The 22,252-nt window shown below is 34.5% G+C and overlaps 2 protein-coding genes across 2 annotated transcripts; both read left to right on the forward strand.

Moving 5' to 3' along the window:
- Window positions 1-3,809: 3,809 nt before the first annotated feature.
- LOC139510944 (uncharacterized) lies at window positions 3,810-7,186 on the forward strand. The gene is made up of 3 exons (XM_071297499.1): window positions 3,810-3,998; window positions 4,218-6,831; window positions 7,124-7,186. Exons 2-3 carry the CDS (start codon window positions 4,510-4,512, stop codon window positions 7,184-7,186), a joined length of 2,385 nt encoding a protein of 794 aa, XP_071153600.1. The 5' UTR covers window positions 3,810-3,998; window positions 4,218-4,509.
- A 61-nt stretch (window positions 7,187-7,247) lies between these two features.
- On the forward strand, window positions 7,248-11,660 carry LOC139512588 (uncharacterized). Its single transcript, XM_071300311.1, has 2 exons — window positions 7,248-11,370; window positions 11,590-11,660. Exon 1 carries the CDS (start codon window positions 7,300-7,302, stop codon window positions 11,080-11,082), a length of 3,783 nt encoding a protein of 1,260 aa, XP_071156412.1. The 5' UTR covers window positions 7,248-7,299; the 3' UTR covers window positions 11,083-11,370; window positions 11,590-11,660.
- The last annotated feature ends 10,592 nt before the right edge of the window (window positions 11,661-22,252 follow it).

A 22,252-nucleotide genomic window follows, 5' to 3' on the forward strand; every position in this document is an offset into this window, starting at 1 on the left:
ATTTTCTAATGTTGAATGGTGAATTGGACCTAATTTTATAGCTAGCTAAACCTCTCACTAGTATGACAGTCGCATCTTATACCATTATATTGACAACGATGCTTGAACAAAACAAACAGACACAATAGGTACAAATGTCAGAAATAAGGGTCCAGAAGTCAACATTGTGTTATAATCTCAATCACTATAAAAAAAAACATATTTAACAAAGAAGTACAAAAAAGCATTTACCAAAATTAACAACCTCATTCTTTTTTTTATTTTCGATTTTATTTATCTGTGTTAAATCCATTCATAAAGGATTGAAAACATTTAAATACTGGGACCGAAAACTATCCTTAACCTGACAGGGACATGGTTAACTCTGACGTAGAATCGCCCGTTCGACGAACATCAGCTGATCATAATGTAAACGTTACACAGGCAGAGATATACAGTAATTTTATAAAAGACTTTTTCTATGAGTGGAAGCAAACAAATTTGAAACCATTGTAGATTTGATACATATCTGCTTATGTTAGCCTTCTAGAGCACACGAGAGACTACACCAGTTACAATGAATGTGACGTCATTAGTTTATTCAGCTTTATTGTAGTCTTCTGTAGACTGTAACTGTTACAGTTGGGTTTTATTTTATTTATTTATTTGTCAAATAAAATTGAGAATGGAAATGGGGAATGTGCCAAAGAGACAGCAACCCGACCATAGAAAAAAAAACAACAGCAGAAGGTCACCAACAGGTCTTCAATGTAGTGAGAAATTCCCGCACCCGGAGGCGTCCTTCAGCTGGCCCCTAAACAAATATATACTAGTTCAGTGATAATGAACGCCATACTAATTTCCAAATTGTACACAAGAAACTAAAATTAAAATAATACAAGACTAACAAAGGCCATTAAAATTCAGTTCAAGAGAAGTCTCAGTCTGATGTCAGAAGATGTAACCAAAGAAAATAAACAAAATGACAATAATACATACGTAACAATAGACTACTAGCAGTTAACTGACATACCAGCTCCAGACTTCAATTAAACTGACTGAAAGATTATGATTTCATCATATGAACATCAGGCACAATCCTTCCCGTTAGGGGTTTAGTATCATACCATCATAACATATATGAGAAGAACATAACCCGTGTCATGCCAACAACTGGTTTTTGAATAAATGTGTTTAGTTCCGATGCAAAGACCCTATAAGTGAATCAATATTAACGCCAAAATATGCAATCTTTAATGACCTGACAACAGTATCGTAACTACAACTGTTTTTTTAGGAACTAGTTGAAAGCACTGAAAGATTAGTCGAAGAACGCTTACTGCTGCACAATATAACAAGATATTGTATATACTACAGCTTGATATAACACACTATTGTACGTTCTGTGTGTGAAGTGTTGGTAACCAATACCAGAAACATAAAACAACATTGTATTAATTAAAGCGGGAGGTTTGGCATGCCATTAAATCAGGTTCAACCCACCATTTTCTTAAAATGTCCTGTACAAAGTCTGGAATATTGCATTTGTAATCAAACAGTTCGTTTTATGTGTGTTCGCGTTTGTTTTTGTTGGACTTCGGTATTCCTGTTATTCCCTTTTCCCTTCTTTTAGTTGATATGTTTCCCTCTGTTTTGATTTGTAACCCGGATTAGTTTTTTTCTCAATCGATTAAGAACTTTTGAACACCGGATTACTACTGTTGCGTTTATTTACAACCATTTACAAAACTTTAAAGACAAAATTTTGAATCGTTTGAATAGTCTCATGTTATCACAGCAGTTAGTACGGCGGCTTTGTGAAAAATTGTGCACATCCTGCTACAAGCATGAAATTTGGCATAGACCATCCTCAACTATTTCTGCTTTATTTCAGATAGGGAGGCATAAGTTAGTCCAGTTAATAAGAGTTAATTCCTGATTTAACCTACTCGTCCGTTTGGACTCTCGTACTAGAAAAAAATGGAACTTCAAGGTAGATTATGCAATAAATGTTGCTATGACAAAATATGATTTATGATCAATACAGACATTAAAAAAACATCCAGATTAACATAGACTTATAGTTTCTGGTACATATCATTAGGAATGTAATTTTTTCAAAGGTGAAATAGAGATTGAAAATATATATGCGATATAAAGTAATACGTTCCAACAAATTAAGATACATTAAATCAACCAAGCTCCAGATTCTTAATATCGTTTTTGTTATACTGTAACGCAAATACACAGTACAGGAATTAAAAGAAATATTTAGTGATTGGTCCATGTACACACCAATAAAATGGAAAGTTTACTATTGATCAAAAACAATAAACAAACGCGCATTAATCATTTGTCAATAAAATAAACATTAGTAAAGTTTAACTTTTTAAAAAGATAAGCTTGTTTACTGAAAAAGTCGCGACGTCATGTTACACTTGTATACATGTAGGAACATCGCGCGTAACGTCTATGTCATTTCAAAATTTCCAACAATTATATTAATTTATGCCAAATATTTTACATTATTATGGAATAGCGCACTCGCTTAATGAGTGGTTAAACACGATCAATATTGAAGTAAATGAGAACAAAATTCATGCAATACTACCTTTTAACATAAGTATCTTTTTTGAATCAAAAAAAAATTAAAGGAAATGTACAAAGTGTTGAATGAAAAATGTGTTACATTTGCTGCAAAGGAAAAATTGGAGAACCATCTTAATATGACTGGTATTAACTGGAAAAAAAATATACACTTCGTGTACAAAATATAGTAAAAGCACTAAGCTTTGATGGTTCCAATATAGAATTATCCATAGAATTTTGGGAACTAATTCACTACTTTACAAGATGAAAAGAAATAGTAACAACATATGTACATTTTCTAAACAAGGACCAGAGACCATAGAACATTTATTTTGTAGCTGTCCGATGGTTGCCAGTCTCTGGCATGCACTAAACATTTGGATTTTTGAAATCACAAATATTGAACTGCTTTTGAATATTATGATTATTTTATTTGGTATCTACGAAAATGTTAAATTGAATTTTGTTGAAAATAAGATTATTCTACTACAAAATATTATATTTACCGAACAAAACTACAAGAAGTTTTGCCAAATTTAAATGCTTTAAAAAAAACTATTTAAACGAACACTTGAACTTAGAAAAATATATTTCATTTAAAAATCTCTACGTAGAGGAATATAACAAATACTGGAGTCCCTGGGCCCCTATCATAGAATAAATAATAAATGTTAAAATGTGATTGAAACACCACTTATGTATATTGCAAGAACACATACGATTTCAATGTTATAAGATATTTATTTATTTTCAACCTATTATTGCACCATCATATATATTCAATTGTTATTTTATTATTTAATACTTCCTTTGTGTGAAAATGCCGTTCTGTACACCTTTGTTCATACATGTTGAGCTAGTCTATTTGTTACAATAACGAAAATTCATTATATAAAAAAACTATTTCAAATGTGATTATAAAATCACATATCCTTCCCTTACTACCTGTTATTTTTATTAAACAAAAATGTCTTTGATATCTATATAACCATGAAGTGTAAGACGTACAATTACTTTATAAGACCTACAATAATGTAAAATCCAGATTACAAAAACACTCAGGTAAAAACAATTCTTTAGATATGTCAAAAGTTTGTCAGTTATAGGAAGAATTAAATGAAGGTCTTTTACAGTTACTACTCAAGGAATGAATATATAATTGATGTGAGTAAAACAACGTGGAAATTAAAATTATTTCGTATATCATTAGATTTTATGAAAATCTTAAGTCCAAATATTCTGGATCACATACGCAACTGTATTTACTATAAAGTCTATTGGATTGAATTTTCAGACATTCATATTTTCCGGAAATAATCTGGACTTATCCGTATTTTCACTACCGTTTACTTTCTCTTCCTCACCTGTCTATTGCAAATGGATGCCACGACAAATCTGCTCCTGTGGATATTGTGACAAATCACCGTCAAGTACGTTTCAAATCGATTATAAACTGTTAAATATATATACCGTTAATTCCGTTAACTTGAATTCCACGTTTATTCAACAAATACGAACTGTAATTGTTTATTTCTATGAATTGACCTGAGAATTCTACTTTCGTTTTTGACTTGATATTATTATTGCATTGAACATTCATATATTTCTTTCGTACATATTGTAAAGTATTGTATTTTTATTTCTTTCAGTTTACCAAACAATACACACTCTGTAAAAACTCCTGTACCAATTCTGGTGGAATTATAATCTACAATCTTCACACACAAGTTGTTATTCTTTATAATTTGCCGAGATTGCGATACAGTCCCATGGTTATACTAGCTGAGTCAGGCTCAGCATAGTAAATTGACGACAACCTGTCTTTACATATCCAGACAAGGAACGACAACGTAGCAACGTACATACGTACATACCTTTACACTGACAGTGGACTACATATCTTGTGTGAACTCGACAGCAACCCAACAACGTTGAGTCAACATGGATCCCAGTCATGTAGAACAACAAGAAGAGATTCAGCCCCAAGAAGGAGATGTCCCTGAACTATTAGAAAATCCGTCTAATACATCACAGTCAGATGAAACTCCCGAGGCTAGGCGAGTACGTGACCTCACGGAAAAAGGACAAGGGGCTTTCACTGAAAAACGTGACAAGTTCTGTCAGGAACTAGAGGCTCTCTGGGCAGACATTGAATCCCAGTTATTGGAAGTAATAACGCCTCCTAACGATCTCCAGCAACTCCTAACAGTCCAGGACAAACTTGTTAAAGCCTGTAATAATTATCGTAGGCTCACAGATGAATACCTAGACTTTCTGAAAAGGACCCGAACATTGGAGAGTCAAAAAGAAATTGATGCATGTAAACTCTCTTTGGATTTACGTCTGTCCAAAGTGGAGCTAGTTATGGAAAAACTACACGAGCATCGCCTCGCTCTAACAAAGGCCAAATCCACTAAAACAAAGACCTCAAGGGGTAAGAAAACCTCTCACAGCGGTAGCTCTAACGTGTCAGACATGTCAAGCCTGGCACGGAGAAAGCGAGCCAAGGCAGAGGCTGCAAAGTCTAAGATAGCATTTGTCGAAAAACATGCCCTTATCCTACAACAGGAAGCAATGTTAGAAGAACAAGCCCTGTTCAGACAAAATGAAATGGAACAGGAAGCAGCACGCAAAAAAGCTGAAATGGAACAGGAAGCAGCACACAAAAAGGCTGAAATGGAACAGGAAGCCAGTCGTAAACAGGCAGAAATGGAACAAGAAGTCGCTCAACGTAAACATGAGGCCGCACAGAGAACAGTTCAGCTAGAACAGGAGGCTGCTCACAGAAAAGTGCAATTAGAACAAGAGGCCGCTCACAGAAAAACGCAATTAGAACAAGAAGCTATGCGCAGGAAGGCTCAAATGCAACAAGAAGCCGCACGAGTAAGCCGGGAAAAGGCCGAGCTTAAAGCCAAATTTAACCTTATTGAAGCACAAAGAGAAGCTGCAGCCGCAGAAGCCGAGGCTCGTATCCTGGAATACGATGATAGCCAAGCGTATAGCGATCTCCCTGACGAAAAGGAAGACCCGCTCCAGCGTGTGCAAGATTTCGTCAATAAACTTCCTGTATCAACTGTTGTTAAGGAAGTAACAGGACCTCAAAAGAAAAAACAAATTCCTGTTAAGATCGAGCTGAGTCACGAAGCACCAGCGTTCGTGCCATCCGTGGCATCGAACTTGCTGTCACAGACATCTGCCGTCTTGCCTTCCGATAAGTCACCGGAAGTTACCTTTATCCCAGATCTGGGATTAGTAACCGGCATACAAAAACTAGGTCTTTCAGATGAGAGCCCTACTGAACACCAAAAACAGGGTGTTAAAGAAGCGATCCCTGTCTTACGCACAAAACAAGACGTTATAGAAGAGATCCCTGTTTCGCACAAAAAACAAGACGTAATAGAAGAGATCCCTGTTGCACACCAGCAACAAATCAACCTTACATCAGAGATAACTAGATTCCTCTTACGCAAGGACCTGCTTTTCTCCCGATTAACAAGCTTTAACGATCGGGCAGAATCCTTTCATACTTGGAAAGCAAGCTTCAAGAACGTGACTGATGAGTTACAAGTCTCTGACTCAGAACAGATCGATTTACTGATCAAGTGGCTCGGTCCAGAGTCTGCTAAACACGCCATTAGCATAAGAGCGTCGAACGCCAATAATCCTTCAATAGGTATACAGAGACTATGGAAGAGGCTTGACGAGCGGTATGGTGCTCCAGAAATGTTGGAAGCCTCTCTCATGAGTAAACTTGCCAAATTCCCTACATTGACGAATAAGGACAACGCACGTCTCTACGAACTATCAGAAATAGAATATCACAAGGAAAATCCCAAGCTGGGATGTTTGCTAGCATACTTTGACTCTTCGTCCGGGATAAATCCAATTGTTGAAAAATTACCGTACGGACTCCAAGAAAAGTGGACAACGAGGGCTACAAGATACAAGTCTAAATATGAAGTTGCCTTTCCACCTTTCACAGAATTCTCTGCCTTCATCAGGGAAATAAGCAAAACAAAGAACGATCCTGGGTTCATCTTTGGGTCAAAAGTCACACCAAATACAAAAGGTGCTGCGCCAAGGTCTACGTCTTACCCTAAGACTAAAGTTGGTGCTCATAAAACAGCAGTTGAGCAGCAATCTGGTGAAGCCAGCAAACAAGGTCTTTGTATTCTGCACAATACAAAGCATTCCTTAAATGAATGTCGAGCGTTCCGAGCCAAGTCAATAGAGGAGCGCAAAGGTCTTTTGAAAGAAAACAATGTATGTTACAAGTGTTGTGATTCTACCACACACAGGAGCCGGGAATGCAATGCACGCATAAGTTGTAAAGAATGTGGAAGTAAACAACACACTACCGCACTTCACATCACTAGACCACAGCAACCTGCAAGTTCTCAATCTAGCCCGCTTAAGCAAGCCTACGGCGGGGAGCCTATAGAATCGGCTGAAACTAAGGCAACCTCAGTTAACTCTACCTGTACTGAGATCTGCAAAGATACATATAGCGGGAAATCTTGTGCTAAAATACTGCCTGTGAATGTTTATCACAAAGATAACCAGGACAAAGTTATTCGCATGTACGCCATCATTGATGACCAAAGCAACCGGTCACTAGCATCGCCCGAATTCTTTAATCTTTTCGACGTCAAAAATAAACCGGAGAACTATACTTTATCAACATGCTCCGGCAAAGTAGTCACCTCCGGGAAAAGAGGAAGAGGTTTCATCATGGAATCAATCAACTGTAATGACAAGTTTGACCTTCCTGTACTGATTGAATGTGATCATATTCCAAATAATAGGGAAGAAATACCTACTCCTGAAGTAACAATGCATCACCCTCATTTAAAAGAACTTAGGGGTAGCATTCCACCTATAGAGAAAAATTGGCAAATTCTTCTCTTAATTGGCAGAGACCTTATAGAGGCACACCATGTCCTCGACCAGCGCATAGGACCATCCAGAACTCCATATGCACAACAATTGAAACTTGGTTGGGTAGTGATAGGAGAAACCTGCATTAACAAGCAGCATGTTCCTCTTGAGTTAAATGTTAAAATAACCAACATTTTACCTACAGGACAACCTTCAACCTTTCAACCATGCACAAGCCAGTTTGACATCCGGGAAAACTACACAGACCCTGTAACGAAAGATTTACAATCGCCACTCTTTGAAAAAACAAGGGACGATGATAAGCCTGGACAGTCATATGAGGACAAAATGTTCATGAAACAGATGGACAACGAATTTGTCAGAGACTCGAAAGGAAGTTGGGTAGCACCGTTACCGTTCCGAGTGCCAAGACAGCCATTGCCAAGCAACAGACCCCAGGCTCTTCACCGTGCTAACATGTTAGACGCCAGTCTGAATAGAAACCCAGTGAAGCGGGAACATTTTCTTACTTTTATGAGTAAAATCTTAGATAATAATCATGCAGAGCTCGCTCCACCATTGCACGAACATGAGGAGTGCTGGTATTTGCCATTGTTTGGTGTTTACCATCCGAAGAAACCCGATCAGATAAGAGGTGTGTTTGATTCTTCCGCCAAATGTAACGGAGTTTCACTTAACAGCGTCCTGCTTACAGGTCCAGACTTGACCAATGATCTCTTGGGAGTATTGCTGCGTTTCAGGAAAGAAATGGTCGCAGTTACTGCAGACGTTCAACATATGTTTCACTGCTTTGTTGTCAGAAAAGACCACCGTAATTATCTGAGATTTTTATGGCATAAAGACAATGACCTACAGAAGAACCTTGTCGAATACCGCATGAGAGTTCATGTTTTCGGAAATAGTCCGTCACCTGCCGTTGCTACGCTTGGACTCAGAAAAGCAGCTCAAGCATCAGAACAAGAGTTTGGCAGTCACGTGACTAGCTTTGTTACAAGAGACTTCTATGTCGACGACGGTCTAACGTCATGTCCTACTAAAGAGGAAGCTGTTAAGCTCATGAAGGATACACAGCAAGCATTAGCAAAATATGGAAACTTACGCCTTCACAAGTTTGCCTCTAATTGTGCGGAAGTTATGTCTGCATTTCATGCCAGTGATTTGGCTTCAAATCTTAAAGATCTAGACTTAGAATGCGACAGCAAACCCCTACAACGTAGTCTTGGTCTCAGCTGGGACGTAAACACTGATAACGTCTTATTTCAATTATCATCAGAAAACAAACCGATCACTCGGAGAGGAATTTTATCAACGATAAACAGTCTCTACGATCCTCTGGGATTTTTGGCTCCGGTGATTATACAAGGGAAACTCCTATTAAGGAAAATAGTATCAGAAACCGTCGATTGGGACCAACCTCTCACTGATGAGACAGCAGATGAGTGGAAATCTTGGAGAGATACTCTTATTGCTATCGAAACATTGCGCATTCCACGTACCTACGTGCCGTATCTTAGCAAAACCACCACAAAAGAGTTACATGTCTTCTCTGATGCATCAGAAAAAGCCATAGCAGCTGTTGCATATCTACGCACGACCGATAGTAGTGGTGAACCAAACATAGGTTTCATTCTTGGGAAAGCTAAAGTTGCACCAACAAGTGGTCATACTATTCCACGCCTTGAACTATCTGCTGCAGTATTAGCAGTCGAGATAACACAGACCATCATGGATAATTTAGATTTACATATAGACACCGTAAAATTCTACACAGACAGTAAAGTAGTCCTAGGCTACATCAGTAACGAGACAAGAAGGTTCTTTATCTATGTCGCCAATAGAGTAGAGAAAATAAGAAAATTTAGCTCTCCAAGTCAATGGAATTATGTACCAACTAACCGTAATCCCGCAGACTTGGGAACAAGGTCCGTACCTGCTCACGAAATTCATAGCAGCGAATGGTTATTAGGACCAAGACAACTTCTTTTCTCAGAACAAAAGAATTCTGAGGACATATATCAGCTAATAGACCCAGAGGAAGATGGAGAAATACGTGCAACTGTTAATGTTGCAAAAACATTTGCCACACTTGAGCATAAAGGTATCGGAACTGATAGATTCAACAGATTCTCCAACTGGACATCACTTGTGCGAGCGATAGCCTTTTTGGAACGTTTCTCCCGTTTACACGGGTCTAAACAGACAGCACCAGTGACTTCTCTGGAAGGCTTTTCGAATGCCGAAAATTTCATCTTAATATCTGCTCAATATGAAGTTTATGGAGATGAAATAGATTGCATTAAACGTCAGGAACAAATTCATAAGCGGAGTCCGATAGCTAACCTTAATCCGTTTTTGGACAAACAAGGACTATTACGAGTAGGAGGCCGTATCGCCAAATCTGACTTAAACCTCCGTGAAAAGAAACCATTGATCGTCCCTGGACGCCATCATATAGCGACATTATTAGTTCGACACTACCACAACAAGATAAAACATCAAGGTCGCCATTTCACAGATGGAGCGATTCGATCCGCAGGATTTTGGATCGTAGGAGCAAAACGCTTGATCTCATCTATTATTCACAAATGTGTGACATGCCGCAAACTCAGAGGAAAAACCGAGTATCAAATCATGTCTGATTTGCCAGAGGACCGTCTTGAACCTTCACCTCCGTTTACTAACGTTGGAATAGACACCTTTGGACCCTGGACAATTGTTTCACGTAAAACACGTGGTGGATACGCTAACTCAAAGCGTTGGGCAATTTTATTCACATGCTTAGTGACAAGAGCTATTCACATCGAATTAATCGAGGAAATGAGTTCTTCAGCCTTCATAAACGCTGTCAGGAGATTCACCGCTATAAGAGGCCAAGTTAAGATTTTCCGATCTGACCGTGGAACGAACTTTATCGGCGCAATCGACGATTTAAAGATTGACTCAATCAACGTTGAAGATGGACCCTTCAATAACTTTCTGTATAATTCTGGTACAACTTGGATCTTCAATCCGCCGCATTCGTCCCACATGGGTGGAGCCTGGGAAAGAATGATTGGTATCACTAGGAGAATTCTTGATTCTATGCTTCTTAACGCAGCCGGAAGAAGCCTAACACATGACGTGCTCAACACACTAATGGCAGAAGTTTCAGCAATAGTGAACTCTAGACCTCTGGTACCGGTATCAACAGATCCAGAGAATCCGTTAATATTAACTCCGGCTATGTTATTGGCGCAGAAAACCGACTACATTTTCACTTCAGACCATCTTGGGGAATTCGACAAACGAGATCTCTGTCTTGCCGAATGGAGACGAGTACAGGCTCTAGCCAGTGTTTTCTGGTCCCGTTGGAGGAAGGAGTACCTGCCGTTACTACAACAACGACGAAAATGGACCGAAGATCGCCGTGATCTCATCGAAGGAGACGTCATTCTTCTAAAGGACAAAAACATTTGCCGTACGCAATGGCCCGTTGGAATTATAGTGAACTCTTTTAAAAGTTCAGACGAACATGTCCGAAAAGCAGAAGTGCGAGTAATCGTTAATGGAAAAGCCACAACCTACACACGCCCTATCGTGGACATGATTCTTCTCATAGAGAACAAACCTGTGTAATTATATGTATATATTTTGGATTAATATAGTGACATTCACATTTGGAATTATACTTTCTGGAATAGTGATATCAGGTAGATTTCAGACGGGGAGTATTCTGGATCACATACGCAACTGTATTTACTATAAAGTCTATTGGATTGAATTTTCAGACATTCATATTTTCCGGAAATAATCTGGACTTATCCGTATTTTCACTACCGTTTACTTTCTCTTCCTCACCTGTCTATTGCAAATGGATGCCACGACAAATCTGCTCCTGTGGATATTGTGACAAATCACCGTCAAGTACGTTTCAAATCGATTATAAACTGTTAAATATATATACCGTTAATTCCGTTAACTTGAATTCCACGTTTATTCAACAAATACGAACTGTAATTGTTTATTTCTATGAATTGACCTGAGAATTCTACTTTCGTTTTTGACTTGATATTATTATTGCATTGAACATTCATATATTTCTTTCGTACATATTGTAAAGTATTGTATTTTTATTTCTTTCAGTTTACCAAACAATACACACTCTGTAAAAACTCCTGTACCAATTCTGGTGGAATTATAATCTACAATCTTCACACACAAGTTGTTATTCTTTATAATTTGCCGAGATTGCGATACAGTCCCATGGTTATACTAGCTGAGTCAGGCTCAGCATACCAAATGATTTTTTTGTGCGAATTTTGTCACTTCGTCTGGCAAACCTTTTCAAAAGAAGATATCTGCATTATAACGTTCAGACGATATTCTCTATAAACCCATCCATAATTCTATTTTTTCAAATTATCAAAGATCTTGTTAAATATTTTTTAATGTGTCAAAAGAGAGATTTTTTTTTTAAATAATCCTGAAATTATTATTCTCTTTTTATTAGCTCCAATGATAATCCTTTGTGACTTTTTATATAATTTTGATTTTTATTTTGCTCATTATATTTATACAATCACAAAATGTCTTGTTGCACTTTATTTCTGCTAGTACAGTGTACACTTAAATGAATAATTTTTTGGTGTAATATTTTATAATTCAGAACATTCCATGGAATTGGTTGGCTTTTAAATTCACCATTGTCTCTAAAAATATTTTTCGTGGCCGTGCTGTCTTAAAAAGTAAATACCGTTTAATTGGAGTTGTTCTGTTTGTATAAACAAATGTCGTTTAAGCATAGTTCGTTTCTTTCAATGGTATTTTTTTTAATTGATAAAAAAGATAATTGTTCATTGATCCGTTTGATTGCAGTTTACACACGGTCAATTTGTTCAGTAGTAAAGATTTCATTATTTTTTTTTTCAATATATTTTTTAGCAAAGCTTTCGTACGTTGCAGTTCTGTGTTACAAAAAAAGAAAAGATGTTTTGTAATAATTTTTAGACACATCTTGTTTCATGAATTCTTCAGAATTGAAGTGCGATTGAAGGTTTTTTACAGTATTTTTTGTTAACCCTTGTTTATATATTGACTGAATTTTTACCTCATCGAGGAAATATTTCACTTTATACGGTCTGTACTATCTACGACAAAAACTTTTTTCTTGACGTCTTTTTTTTTTTGCATCAATTTTAATGCTTGCTTGATTTTTTTGTCCGTTGTGTTGTTTGTCACTGGTTGTATTGATTTTTTTGTCCGTTGTGTTGTTTGTAACTAGTTGTTTTGATTTTTTTGTCCGTTGTGTTATTTTTCACTGGTTGTATTGATTTTTTTGTCCGTTGTGTTGTTTGTCACTGGTTGTATTGATTTTTTTGTCCGTTGTGTTGTTTGTCACTGGTTGTATTGATTTTTTTGTTCTATTGACTGAGAGCGTTTGATTTTTTCAATTTCATTGACCATTTTTTTAAAATTTTCCTTGGAGTTCGAGTTTTGGTCATACTTTTTTCTTGACCTTTACTTAGATTAAAACTTCAAGTGACTTATAGGCCAATATTTCCATGCTTGAACTATATCGTTTTAAATTACACACTCAACTAATAAATCGCATGTTCTGCTCTAAACTTTTGTAATTTTTGTGTGTCAGCTGAAGGAAATGTACTATAAAGAAAAAACAACACTTAAACGTAATATTTTGCACGAAGAAAACTTTGATGACGTCAATTGTTCCTCGACTTTTCAAGGACATCACTGTGAAATCTATTCTGGCGCTTCGCTTGCATCTTGAGTCTCATTTAGATTGCAATTCACAAGTAATTGCTTTTGTTTTTAAAGGGGGAAACTCCCAATTATAATTCATCAGGTAAGAATTCTTTTTTTTATTGATTGAATTCATGTAAGATTTAAAAGATATTAAGAAATCATAAAAAAGGTATTCTTCTGGTCTTTACATTTTGCAACTGTGTCAAAGAGGACGAAACACACTTACATGAATGAATAGTAAAAAAAATATTATTGAGGTTAATGAAATGTGCTTTATTAATTAAAAAAAACCACATATTTGAATTTTCAAATTTTGTACAGGTGTAAACGATTTACATGCAATATTGTGTACATGATATCAAATGTACGAGGTATTTTTTTAACATGTTAAAACTTGTTTATTTTTGTCATTGTACAAGACATAAAAGAGGGACGAAAGATACCAGAGGGACAGTAAAAACATAACATGTACACTAGTTTTGTAATAGATTAAATAAATTGCAACGTGTACACGACATATACATTAGTATGTTCATGATATCTAATGTCTGAAATACATTGTATATCGAAAAATTATGAAGTATGTCAAAATTTGATAATAAGGCTAAGTTTACTCATAAATAAACTGATTATCGATGTCAGAATCCTAATTTTGAAGACGCGCGTTTATGCTTAAAAAAACTTCGTTAAGTAAGCATCATTACTAGAAATTAGACTTGCGGAAGTCTTTCTTGTGATTTTAAGATAAAGAACAGTAATATTAGCACTTTAACTTTGGATTTTGTTTGGGTATTGTTGTTGTGTATGACTGAATTGGTGTTTTGGATAGATACCTAAAATCCTTTCTTTTTCTATTACATTTACGGAGGAGTATGTCTCTCGTGCTGTGCTAAAGTCATACAACGTTTCCTAGTGGTTGAGGTGTCCGTTTCTTTTGTTGAAGTTGCACAATGATCACCAGGCCTTTACCTTTCATTTTATAACCTAACTACCAAAATATATTCTATATAGAAATAAGAAGATGTGAGAATTATTAGGAAATGTTACAACCTTCAATAATGAGAAAACCACATACCGTGTGATCGGCTGTAGTAGTTTACATAATTTGATATTTGCAACTATGTGTGGGAACAATTTTGTTTTAAATTTGAACTACAATACAACGTTCTTTTTGACCGCGCCCGATTTTATTGTAATTCAAAGTCTATTCGAGTTATGTTGCAAAGAATTCAGTTCAAACTGGTGATAAGAGCCGTCATAACTTGCAGGTGGGTGAAGTTGGTAGTTTATTTTTGTCTGTGTTGAAGGCCTCACTGAGATCTTAAGTTGAAGACCAACAATTCAAGCGTTGTTCCGTTGCTTTTGTGTTTTTATGATTACAGTTATTGATTTTGTGTCATTAACGGATACCCAATTTCCTTTTGTGTTTTTTTTGGAAATCCTGTCATCATTGTCTTTCATTAAATGTATGCAATATTTTAATAAAGATATCATGTTTTCATCAGATTTGGTAAGAGTAACATTATTTCTTCTTTTAATTGAAAATCATGTAAAACTGTTTCATATCAGTAGACTTGCAAAATAAACACGAACAAATTTTTATAAAGTAACGACTATATATTAATGAATAAACATTGTAACCCGAAATTATTTTTTTTTTTTTATATAAAGATGTCAATATTTCTTTTTTATTGGAACAATGAGGTTCAATTTGAAATCACTAATCTTTTTAACTTGTTGCATTATTGGCTACTTTTTTGAAAGGTCATTCGAACTGAGAGCATGGTATCATTGTAACATGGCTATTGAATATTGTAAAGATGTATACTGATCACTTACGACTTTATGGCTGTTGTTTTGTTTTTATATACTGTCTCGTTTTACTTTGTTTTACTTGGTTGTTTATTGTTTGTTTAAACTTCCATTGCCACACACATTGTATATGTTTTATGACAATACAATTTAATTTGAATATGACTGTATAACTTGTACAACAAACAGTTTCAATGTCATAAATAAAAGATGCAAAATGCGTTTGGTTCTTTTAATCAAAAATAATTTAATGGTATTATAAATGCGAATATGCATGAAATATTCAACACTGATCGAAACCAAAACCATCCATCACCAATCTGATTATAGATCTGGGAAAATTAAATTGTGGTGCTTTCTGTTGAAGTCGGATAAAACAATGCAATTTATTCTCTGACAAAATATGTAGTAGAGGCTTTAGTGGCATAAAATGGCCCCAGATGTACAAAATAATAACAAATTTAAACTGTGAAGATTTTTCTCCATGAATTGTTAGAATATGAGTCAATGATTATTTTTTATTGCACAAACATTGTTTAATGAAGTCATAATGAAAAGTGTACATGATGTAATGATTGGCGAACCCCCCCCCCCCAAAAAAAACCAACAAAAAATAAAAAAAAAAAACCAACAAAAAACCCAAAGGAAATAAATTGGGATGGTTTTCTGCAATTTTATTCTTCTAACAAATTTATATAATACATTATTATGCCAAGACGGATATTACTTTTTTCAAAGTTTTTTTGTTGAAAATATGAAAATTTAGCTAGATATATAATTTTAAAAAAAACTGGGATCCTTTCGTTCGTTTCTGCTAATCTTAATTCAAAATGTGGTGTTCTTCGTAATTGGATAAACTTCTCTAAGTAGTAAGGTCGGATTCAATATTTATGAAAGGAGGGAGAATACCATTCTATAAATGATAAATAACTAAAAAAGATTTTTATGTTTAAAAGTAACATAACAAAAATACCGAACTCCGAAGAAAATTCAAAATCAAGAGCTGTAACACATCAAACAAATGGATAACAACTGTCATATTCCTGACTTAGTACAGGGATAATCTGGTGTAGAAAATGCTGGATTAAACCTGGTTCTATAGCGTTCTAAACCTCTAATTTGTTTGACAGTCGCATAAAATATTATTATATTGACAACAATTCGTGAACAAAACAAACAGACTTATTAAGTAAAAATATGAAAATAGGGATACAACAGTAAACATAGTGTTATAACCTTAATCAATATAAAAACATACAAATATGTAACAAAGAAACACAGAAGGGCATATAGACAAAGCACATAAGCAAACAAGAAAGGCAAAAATAAAAAATATAATACCAGAGCAGAATAACACAATGAAGGGTTGTACAAGTACCGAGTCACGTCAAATGGATATCACAAATAATACACTAAACAGAAAAGGTAATCTTCAAAAAGACAAAAAAATAAATAAAATAGAACACGTTATTAAGATGATAAACAACGTCAGTACCCATTATCTACACTTCAAGCCTATTGTGTATTATTTATTAAGTTAAAAAAGGAACATTTATCAACAAGGTTTAGGTATCTTCCGATGAACTTTGTTAAAAAAGGACGAGACGTATTCTGCTTCTGCTCAGACACTGTTAACGTTTTACAAAATCTGAGTAGCAACTACAAGCTCTTGAATACCGAATAAGTTGGGAAATATTAATTTACATAGTTGGTGTGAAACATGAAATTGATTTTGTTAGCCATTGGTTGTTGATTGTGACAAAGTTAAGTTAGAGAACGGAAACCAAATTAGGACGTACGGATGGACAATGGTAAAACGTCATACCCCTTTCGCCATGGCAAAAGTATTGCAAACTTAAAAAGACTTCATCTGGCACTAGAGACAAAATACGTTAACCTCGTGAAGCCAGATATAAAGGAAAAGAGAACAACGTATTGACCCTGTTAAAAGATGATACTATTTGGACGTCGCCAGTGCCAAACTCTTAAGAATTCGACTTTCAACAAATGTTATATACTTAACCAGTTGTTTTTACATATGTTAACTGCATATATTTATACAAGATGTGACCAAAAGAAAATTTTGATAGTGATAAATTGACTGATTAAATTGTTTCTATACAATTCTCCGAAACGAGGAATGTGACTTGAACTGCTTCAAATAATGTTGCATTTGGGGATTTAACGTTTTTCTAGCTGTTTATTTCACATGTTTATTCTTTCACGTGGTAAGTCTTACCGAATTCATCATGTGAAAGTCAAATGCCAAGCCAAAATACAAAAAAGTTCTTTTTTTAATTGCAAGATAATATTGTAAAAGATGGTCGAAAGATACCAGAGGGACAGTCAAAGCTAAGTGATATGCAATACGTATTTGCCACCTACAATTGAATATTTCAAGTAATAATAGTTTTAAAAAAAATATTACGAGGTCGCGGATCATAACAAACCATGTGTTTAAGGACAAAGAAATGTCAGAATTATATGTTTTTTTAGGTTATTATCGTGTCTTTCACTGTTCCCTGATGTAAACTTATATAAACGTATAATAATATTTTGCGAACTTATTTGGTTTTAAAAAATATGAAATATATAGCAAATTTCAGGATAAATTTAAGTAATTGTGTTTATATCATTAGTAAAAGAAAATTCTTCACAGATATTTACATTTAAGTACGTCTAAACAAATGACAACTCTACGCCAATATATCCATTGGATCACTTGTGAAGGTGATACACTGCTGAAAACACATATTATATTCATTATTACAAACACATTAATGTGATAATTTTGCTGCTATTAGTACCAAACTGATTGACATCCAACTATATATAATAAATGTCTTCATCAGATTGAATTAAAAACGTAGTTTTGTATGTAATACCTAGCAAAAAATTGTGCAGAACGAATACTTTTTCGCCACGGGTTGTTTTTTCTAATGGTAAATATTGATTAGGTATAACTTCAATACACTGGCTAAAACTTATTTTGAATCTTTTTTACCCAAATCTCTTACTAAATGAAGTTTTATAAAGAAGCTTGCCTATTGTTTGTCGACTTCTACAAGTATAATTTTATTTATTTATTGTCTCTTTTGATAATTGATGTCTCGTTGTTGTAGGCCTATACTTGGCACTTTATTTTACCTCAACTGGGGTCTTGAAAATAACTAGTTTCCTTACGTGTATGCATCTGAAGAAAAACTAATAAGAAAAGCAGACCAAAATTTAAGCCAGTAAAACAAAAGGTATTCTCCGTATTTATATTATGATCGGGAACTATTTTAATGTCAATGCCTCCCCTTGTATCATCTGAAACACCCCGTATATTATTTTAAAATGTTTTCAAATACATTTGTTCCACTAGAGTGTGACTCCTTTAATCTTTTAGTGAATTCTTCTAAAGAACGAAAAAATGGAGGTTCATTTTTCAATGTTTTCAATGTGAATCATGGCACAGAGAAATACACAATACAAATCATTTTAAATAAACGAAAAGAATTTCTAACATGTAGAAAACATTATTTGATCATTTCATTCTCTATAACTTAATTATAGATTCTGTGGTATACGTTTCGGAAATTCAGATCATCAGAATGACTTCTGTTTACCCCGAAAAAGGCAGACTCAAAGTATAAAGCACTGTTTCAAGTTAAAAAAATATCTGCAAAGGGTCTATTAGAAATAATCTGATTCCTAAATGCTTAAAAATATCACAATTCAAGCAATCATATTGAAAACAGTCGTAGAGAACCGAGAACATCTAAAAACATACAAAATAAATCTCCCATTCTTATTATATTCGATAATTAAACAGTTTAGTGCAATTCTTGTACACATGTATGAATCTACTATATATATAGATGTCATAAATTAGGCCGTTACTTTGCTCAAATGAATTATTTCACATTTTTCCTGCCGCGGCCTTGTACAGCCGATTTCACTATACGATGTGAGGTTTTCTAATTGTTGCAAGTCGTACGTTTGCTTATAGTTGCTTACATCCACTTCATTTTAAGTTTAGTGGATGTTTGTTCTAGCGCCTATCATATTATATTTGATACTGTATGCATAAAATATGTGTCGCTGAACTAACTGACATTCAATTAATTACACGTAAATTCATTTAAACTTAGGAGGTAAAATCATCAACAGACTTAGGTTAATATTTATTAGTTATTTCGTCCTTCAACTATACGAAGACGACGTGAACTGCTTGCCAATAAGGCAATATACCTTTGAATATGATTTTTATTGCCTAAATAATGATTTTATTATCACTAGATTCAAACCATACTAAATAATAATGTAATACACATATACAAAATTTAGTCCTGGTATTTATGATGAGTTTATTTACACATATGCATTTTCATAGAACTCTATTTTGTGGATACAACTGTATGATGACAATGCATAAAATGAGTTTTTTTCTGACTGTTAATGATGTTTTCACACTTAATCCGTTAGATGTTGGAATGTACTTTTACTCTTAGATACATGTTTTTGTATTACTTTTTGTTGGTTTTAACAACTTGTCAGTTACTGAGACTTTCTGATGTGTTTTTTTGTGTTTTTGTTGTTTTTTTTTATGTATAAATTCCCTGTTCTGTGTTTTTTCAGCTTTTTGTAGATCTGACTTAATTGTTTTCACTTGATTTTTATAGTTTGTTCTTATGTTATACTGCAACACCACTGTCCAAGGTCACGGTTGTTTTGAGCGCTTACAAATATGTTTAACCCCGCGACATTCTTTGTGTTCTGTTTAGTCAGGACCCTGTAGTTCAGTGCATGGTTGTTGTTGTTTCATGTGTGTTGTATTTGTTTTTTATAAATCGTATTGTTCATAACACAACATAAGAAAAAACTATAAAAATTAGAAATACATGACTTGAATCAGTGTATCGGCACGAAGCATAAATAAACCAATTTCCATAAAAACAATAGATACTAAGCACAAATACAAGAGTACTAAAAGCTAGTTCAAAGCCAATTACAACTTGAAACAAATCATATTTTCAAGAACACAAGTATCAATCAATACAACTACAACAGATTTAGTGTACGAATGTCATAATCAGTCTGAGAAACGCATGGCCTTGTGAAATGCAAATGTTTAATTGATAACCTTTAAGAATGGGTGTATTCAAAAGATTTCTGAGATTACACGGATCGAAATATCGTAATATGGGATTCATTAACAATATAAAAGTAATATCCCGTTTTGAAAAAGAATCCTGCAGATACAGTCAAACTTCAGAACCACATCTTTGCATCGGCGGAAAAATTAAGTAACAGTGTACATTTGTGTTTTTGTGTTTTTGTATGGTTGATTGTTATTTTTTCTCCAGATGACACTGTCGGTTTCGGTTCGAATGTTTCTTTTTCATTTTTCTCTTTCTATGATACCATAACAGGGAAACTTTAAAATTTATTCAAAAGGGCTTTACTCGTAAAAATTAAAATTTAATCCAACTTATCAGTTTAGAGATCACACAAATCTATTCCATTTCAATCACTCAAAAAAGTCTGTCTTTTTATACTCTGTTTGGTACTTGTTTTTATCAAATATCCTGTTATGCTATAACAGGCAACTTATTATCGATTACTCTTCACCAGTAACTCTAACACTCAAACATATACCGAAGACATTAACATTTTCTGAATATAAAGCATATATGTGCTGAAGGTATTGGTATAATATTTCATATTTTAACCATCACATTCTGTTATAAGTTCATTTAAAAAAAAGTCGACTGATTGTACAATAATTTTATTCCAAATTCTATTGTATTTCATACACTCTTGATGGCATTTGTCCTAACTACTACATGTTTTAATCATGTTTGGTTTGGCCTAAAAAGAAAAGAAAAACAAATGACATATATTAGAAGTATTCTTCATGTATGGTTTTCAATATATATCATAATAAAAGGTAAGCTTTTATTAATGTATTTTCTTATCTTAATCTTTCTATTTTGTAGATGTGATAACCACTCTATCAGTTCCAATATTTGTCCATGTAACATTTTCTATTTAGTATAAAAAACACACAATTAGAAAAAAAAACTAAATTCAAATATCATGTGTCGTAGATGACGGTGATCTACAGTTGTTAATATTTGTTGTATATGATCTCTTCTTTCAAGTTGTCTCATTGGTAATCCTATCACATCTTATTATTTTCAGTAGATCAATAAAATATCAATTATTGGATAAAATAGTTTGCAATATGAAAGAGTTCGAATAAATTTATTGTTAGGACTTAAGAGACCATGCGTAAAACTTTCCCTTTGAATGTAACTTACCACAATTCCTGAAACGAACGTGTTTAATGGTACACTATAAGTGTATATAGAAATGTATTTTCTGTGGAAAATCCTAGACTTTTTATTTAACACTGAGACGTGTCATGTGCATATCGATTTTCTTTGCTCAATGACATATACATAGTTTTTTTTTATACAATTTAGATGCCGTTAATTTGACCAATCAATGCATTTAACATTCAATTCAAATTTCTTTATTATCTTACCTAATTTATGGAACAGGATCTTTGGTGATGGTATAGCTTGCCATGGCACCTTTAAACATATTTTCACCTACATGGTTACTAAAAAGCCATGTACTGGCATGGTCAGCCAACATTTCCGCTGTATAATAAGTGCCTGCCTCAACACTTATCACACTTGTCTGTTTAGTGCTACCAAACACATTCATGGTTAGTGCTTGTCCGTTGAATTTAACGGAATGTTGAGATGCTTTGTCGCCAGTTGACATTATGTACCAAGAAACCTGTTCTCCGACAGAAATATTCATGGCGGGTGTATTGAAAAACATGAAACCATTAATTGCGCGTTTTTGGTTTGCTTCAACAAAATCAGGATCATTACAATCTTTTCAACCAGGTGCATATGAATGAGTATTTAACTTGAAAAAGTGACTTTTTGTTTCATCGTAGGTCTCAAAGTTTAGAGCAAATTCACGATCAACATTATCATTCCTGTAACCATCCTTATCAAGTGCGCCCTTTCTACAAACTACCAAAGGTCCGAAAAGGCCAGTATTCGAGTCTTTCAGAGGATTAGTTGTAGAATCATAGGATCTTCCAACGCAATTCGGGTCACACGGACCCGATCTTTCTGGAACATACCATCTCAAAGTTGTAGTTTTACCAGGTGGTACTCCATTTTTCTGCTTGTCCGCGCACCATGTGGTTATCGCCTTTAAG

This window comes from Mytilus edulis, chromosome 2 (genome assembly GCF_963676685.1).
Source record: "Mytilus edulis chromosome 2, xbMytEdul2.2, whole genome shotgun sequence".
Lineage (NCBI taxonomy): Eukaryota > Metazoa > Mollusca > Bivalvia > Mytilida > Mytilidae > Mytilus > Mytilus edulis.

Bases quoted from the DNA above. Each gene is read 5' to 3' on its own strand.
- LOC139512588 (XM_071300311.1), top strand. From the start codon at position 7,300: ATGGAATCAATCAACTGTAATGACAAGTTTGACCTTCCTGTACTGATT.
- LOC139510944 (XM_071297499.1), top strand. From the start codon at position 4,510: ATGGATCCCAGTCATGTAGAACAACAAGAAGAGATTCAGCCCCAAGAA. The intron at 6,832-7,123 runs GTATGTTACAAG...TTTATCACAAAG, and splicing joins GTCTTTTGAAAGAAAACAAT to ATAACCAGGACAAAGTTATT.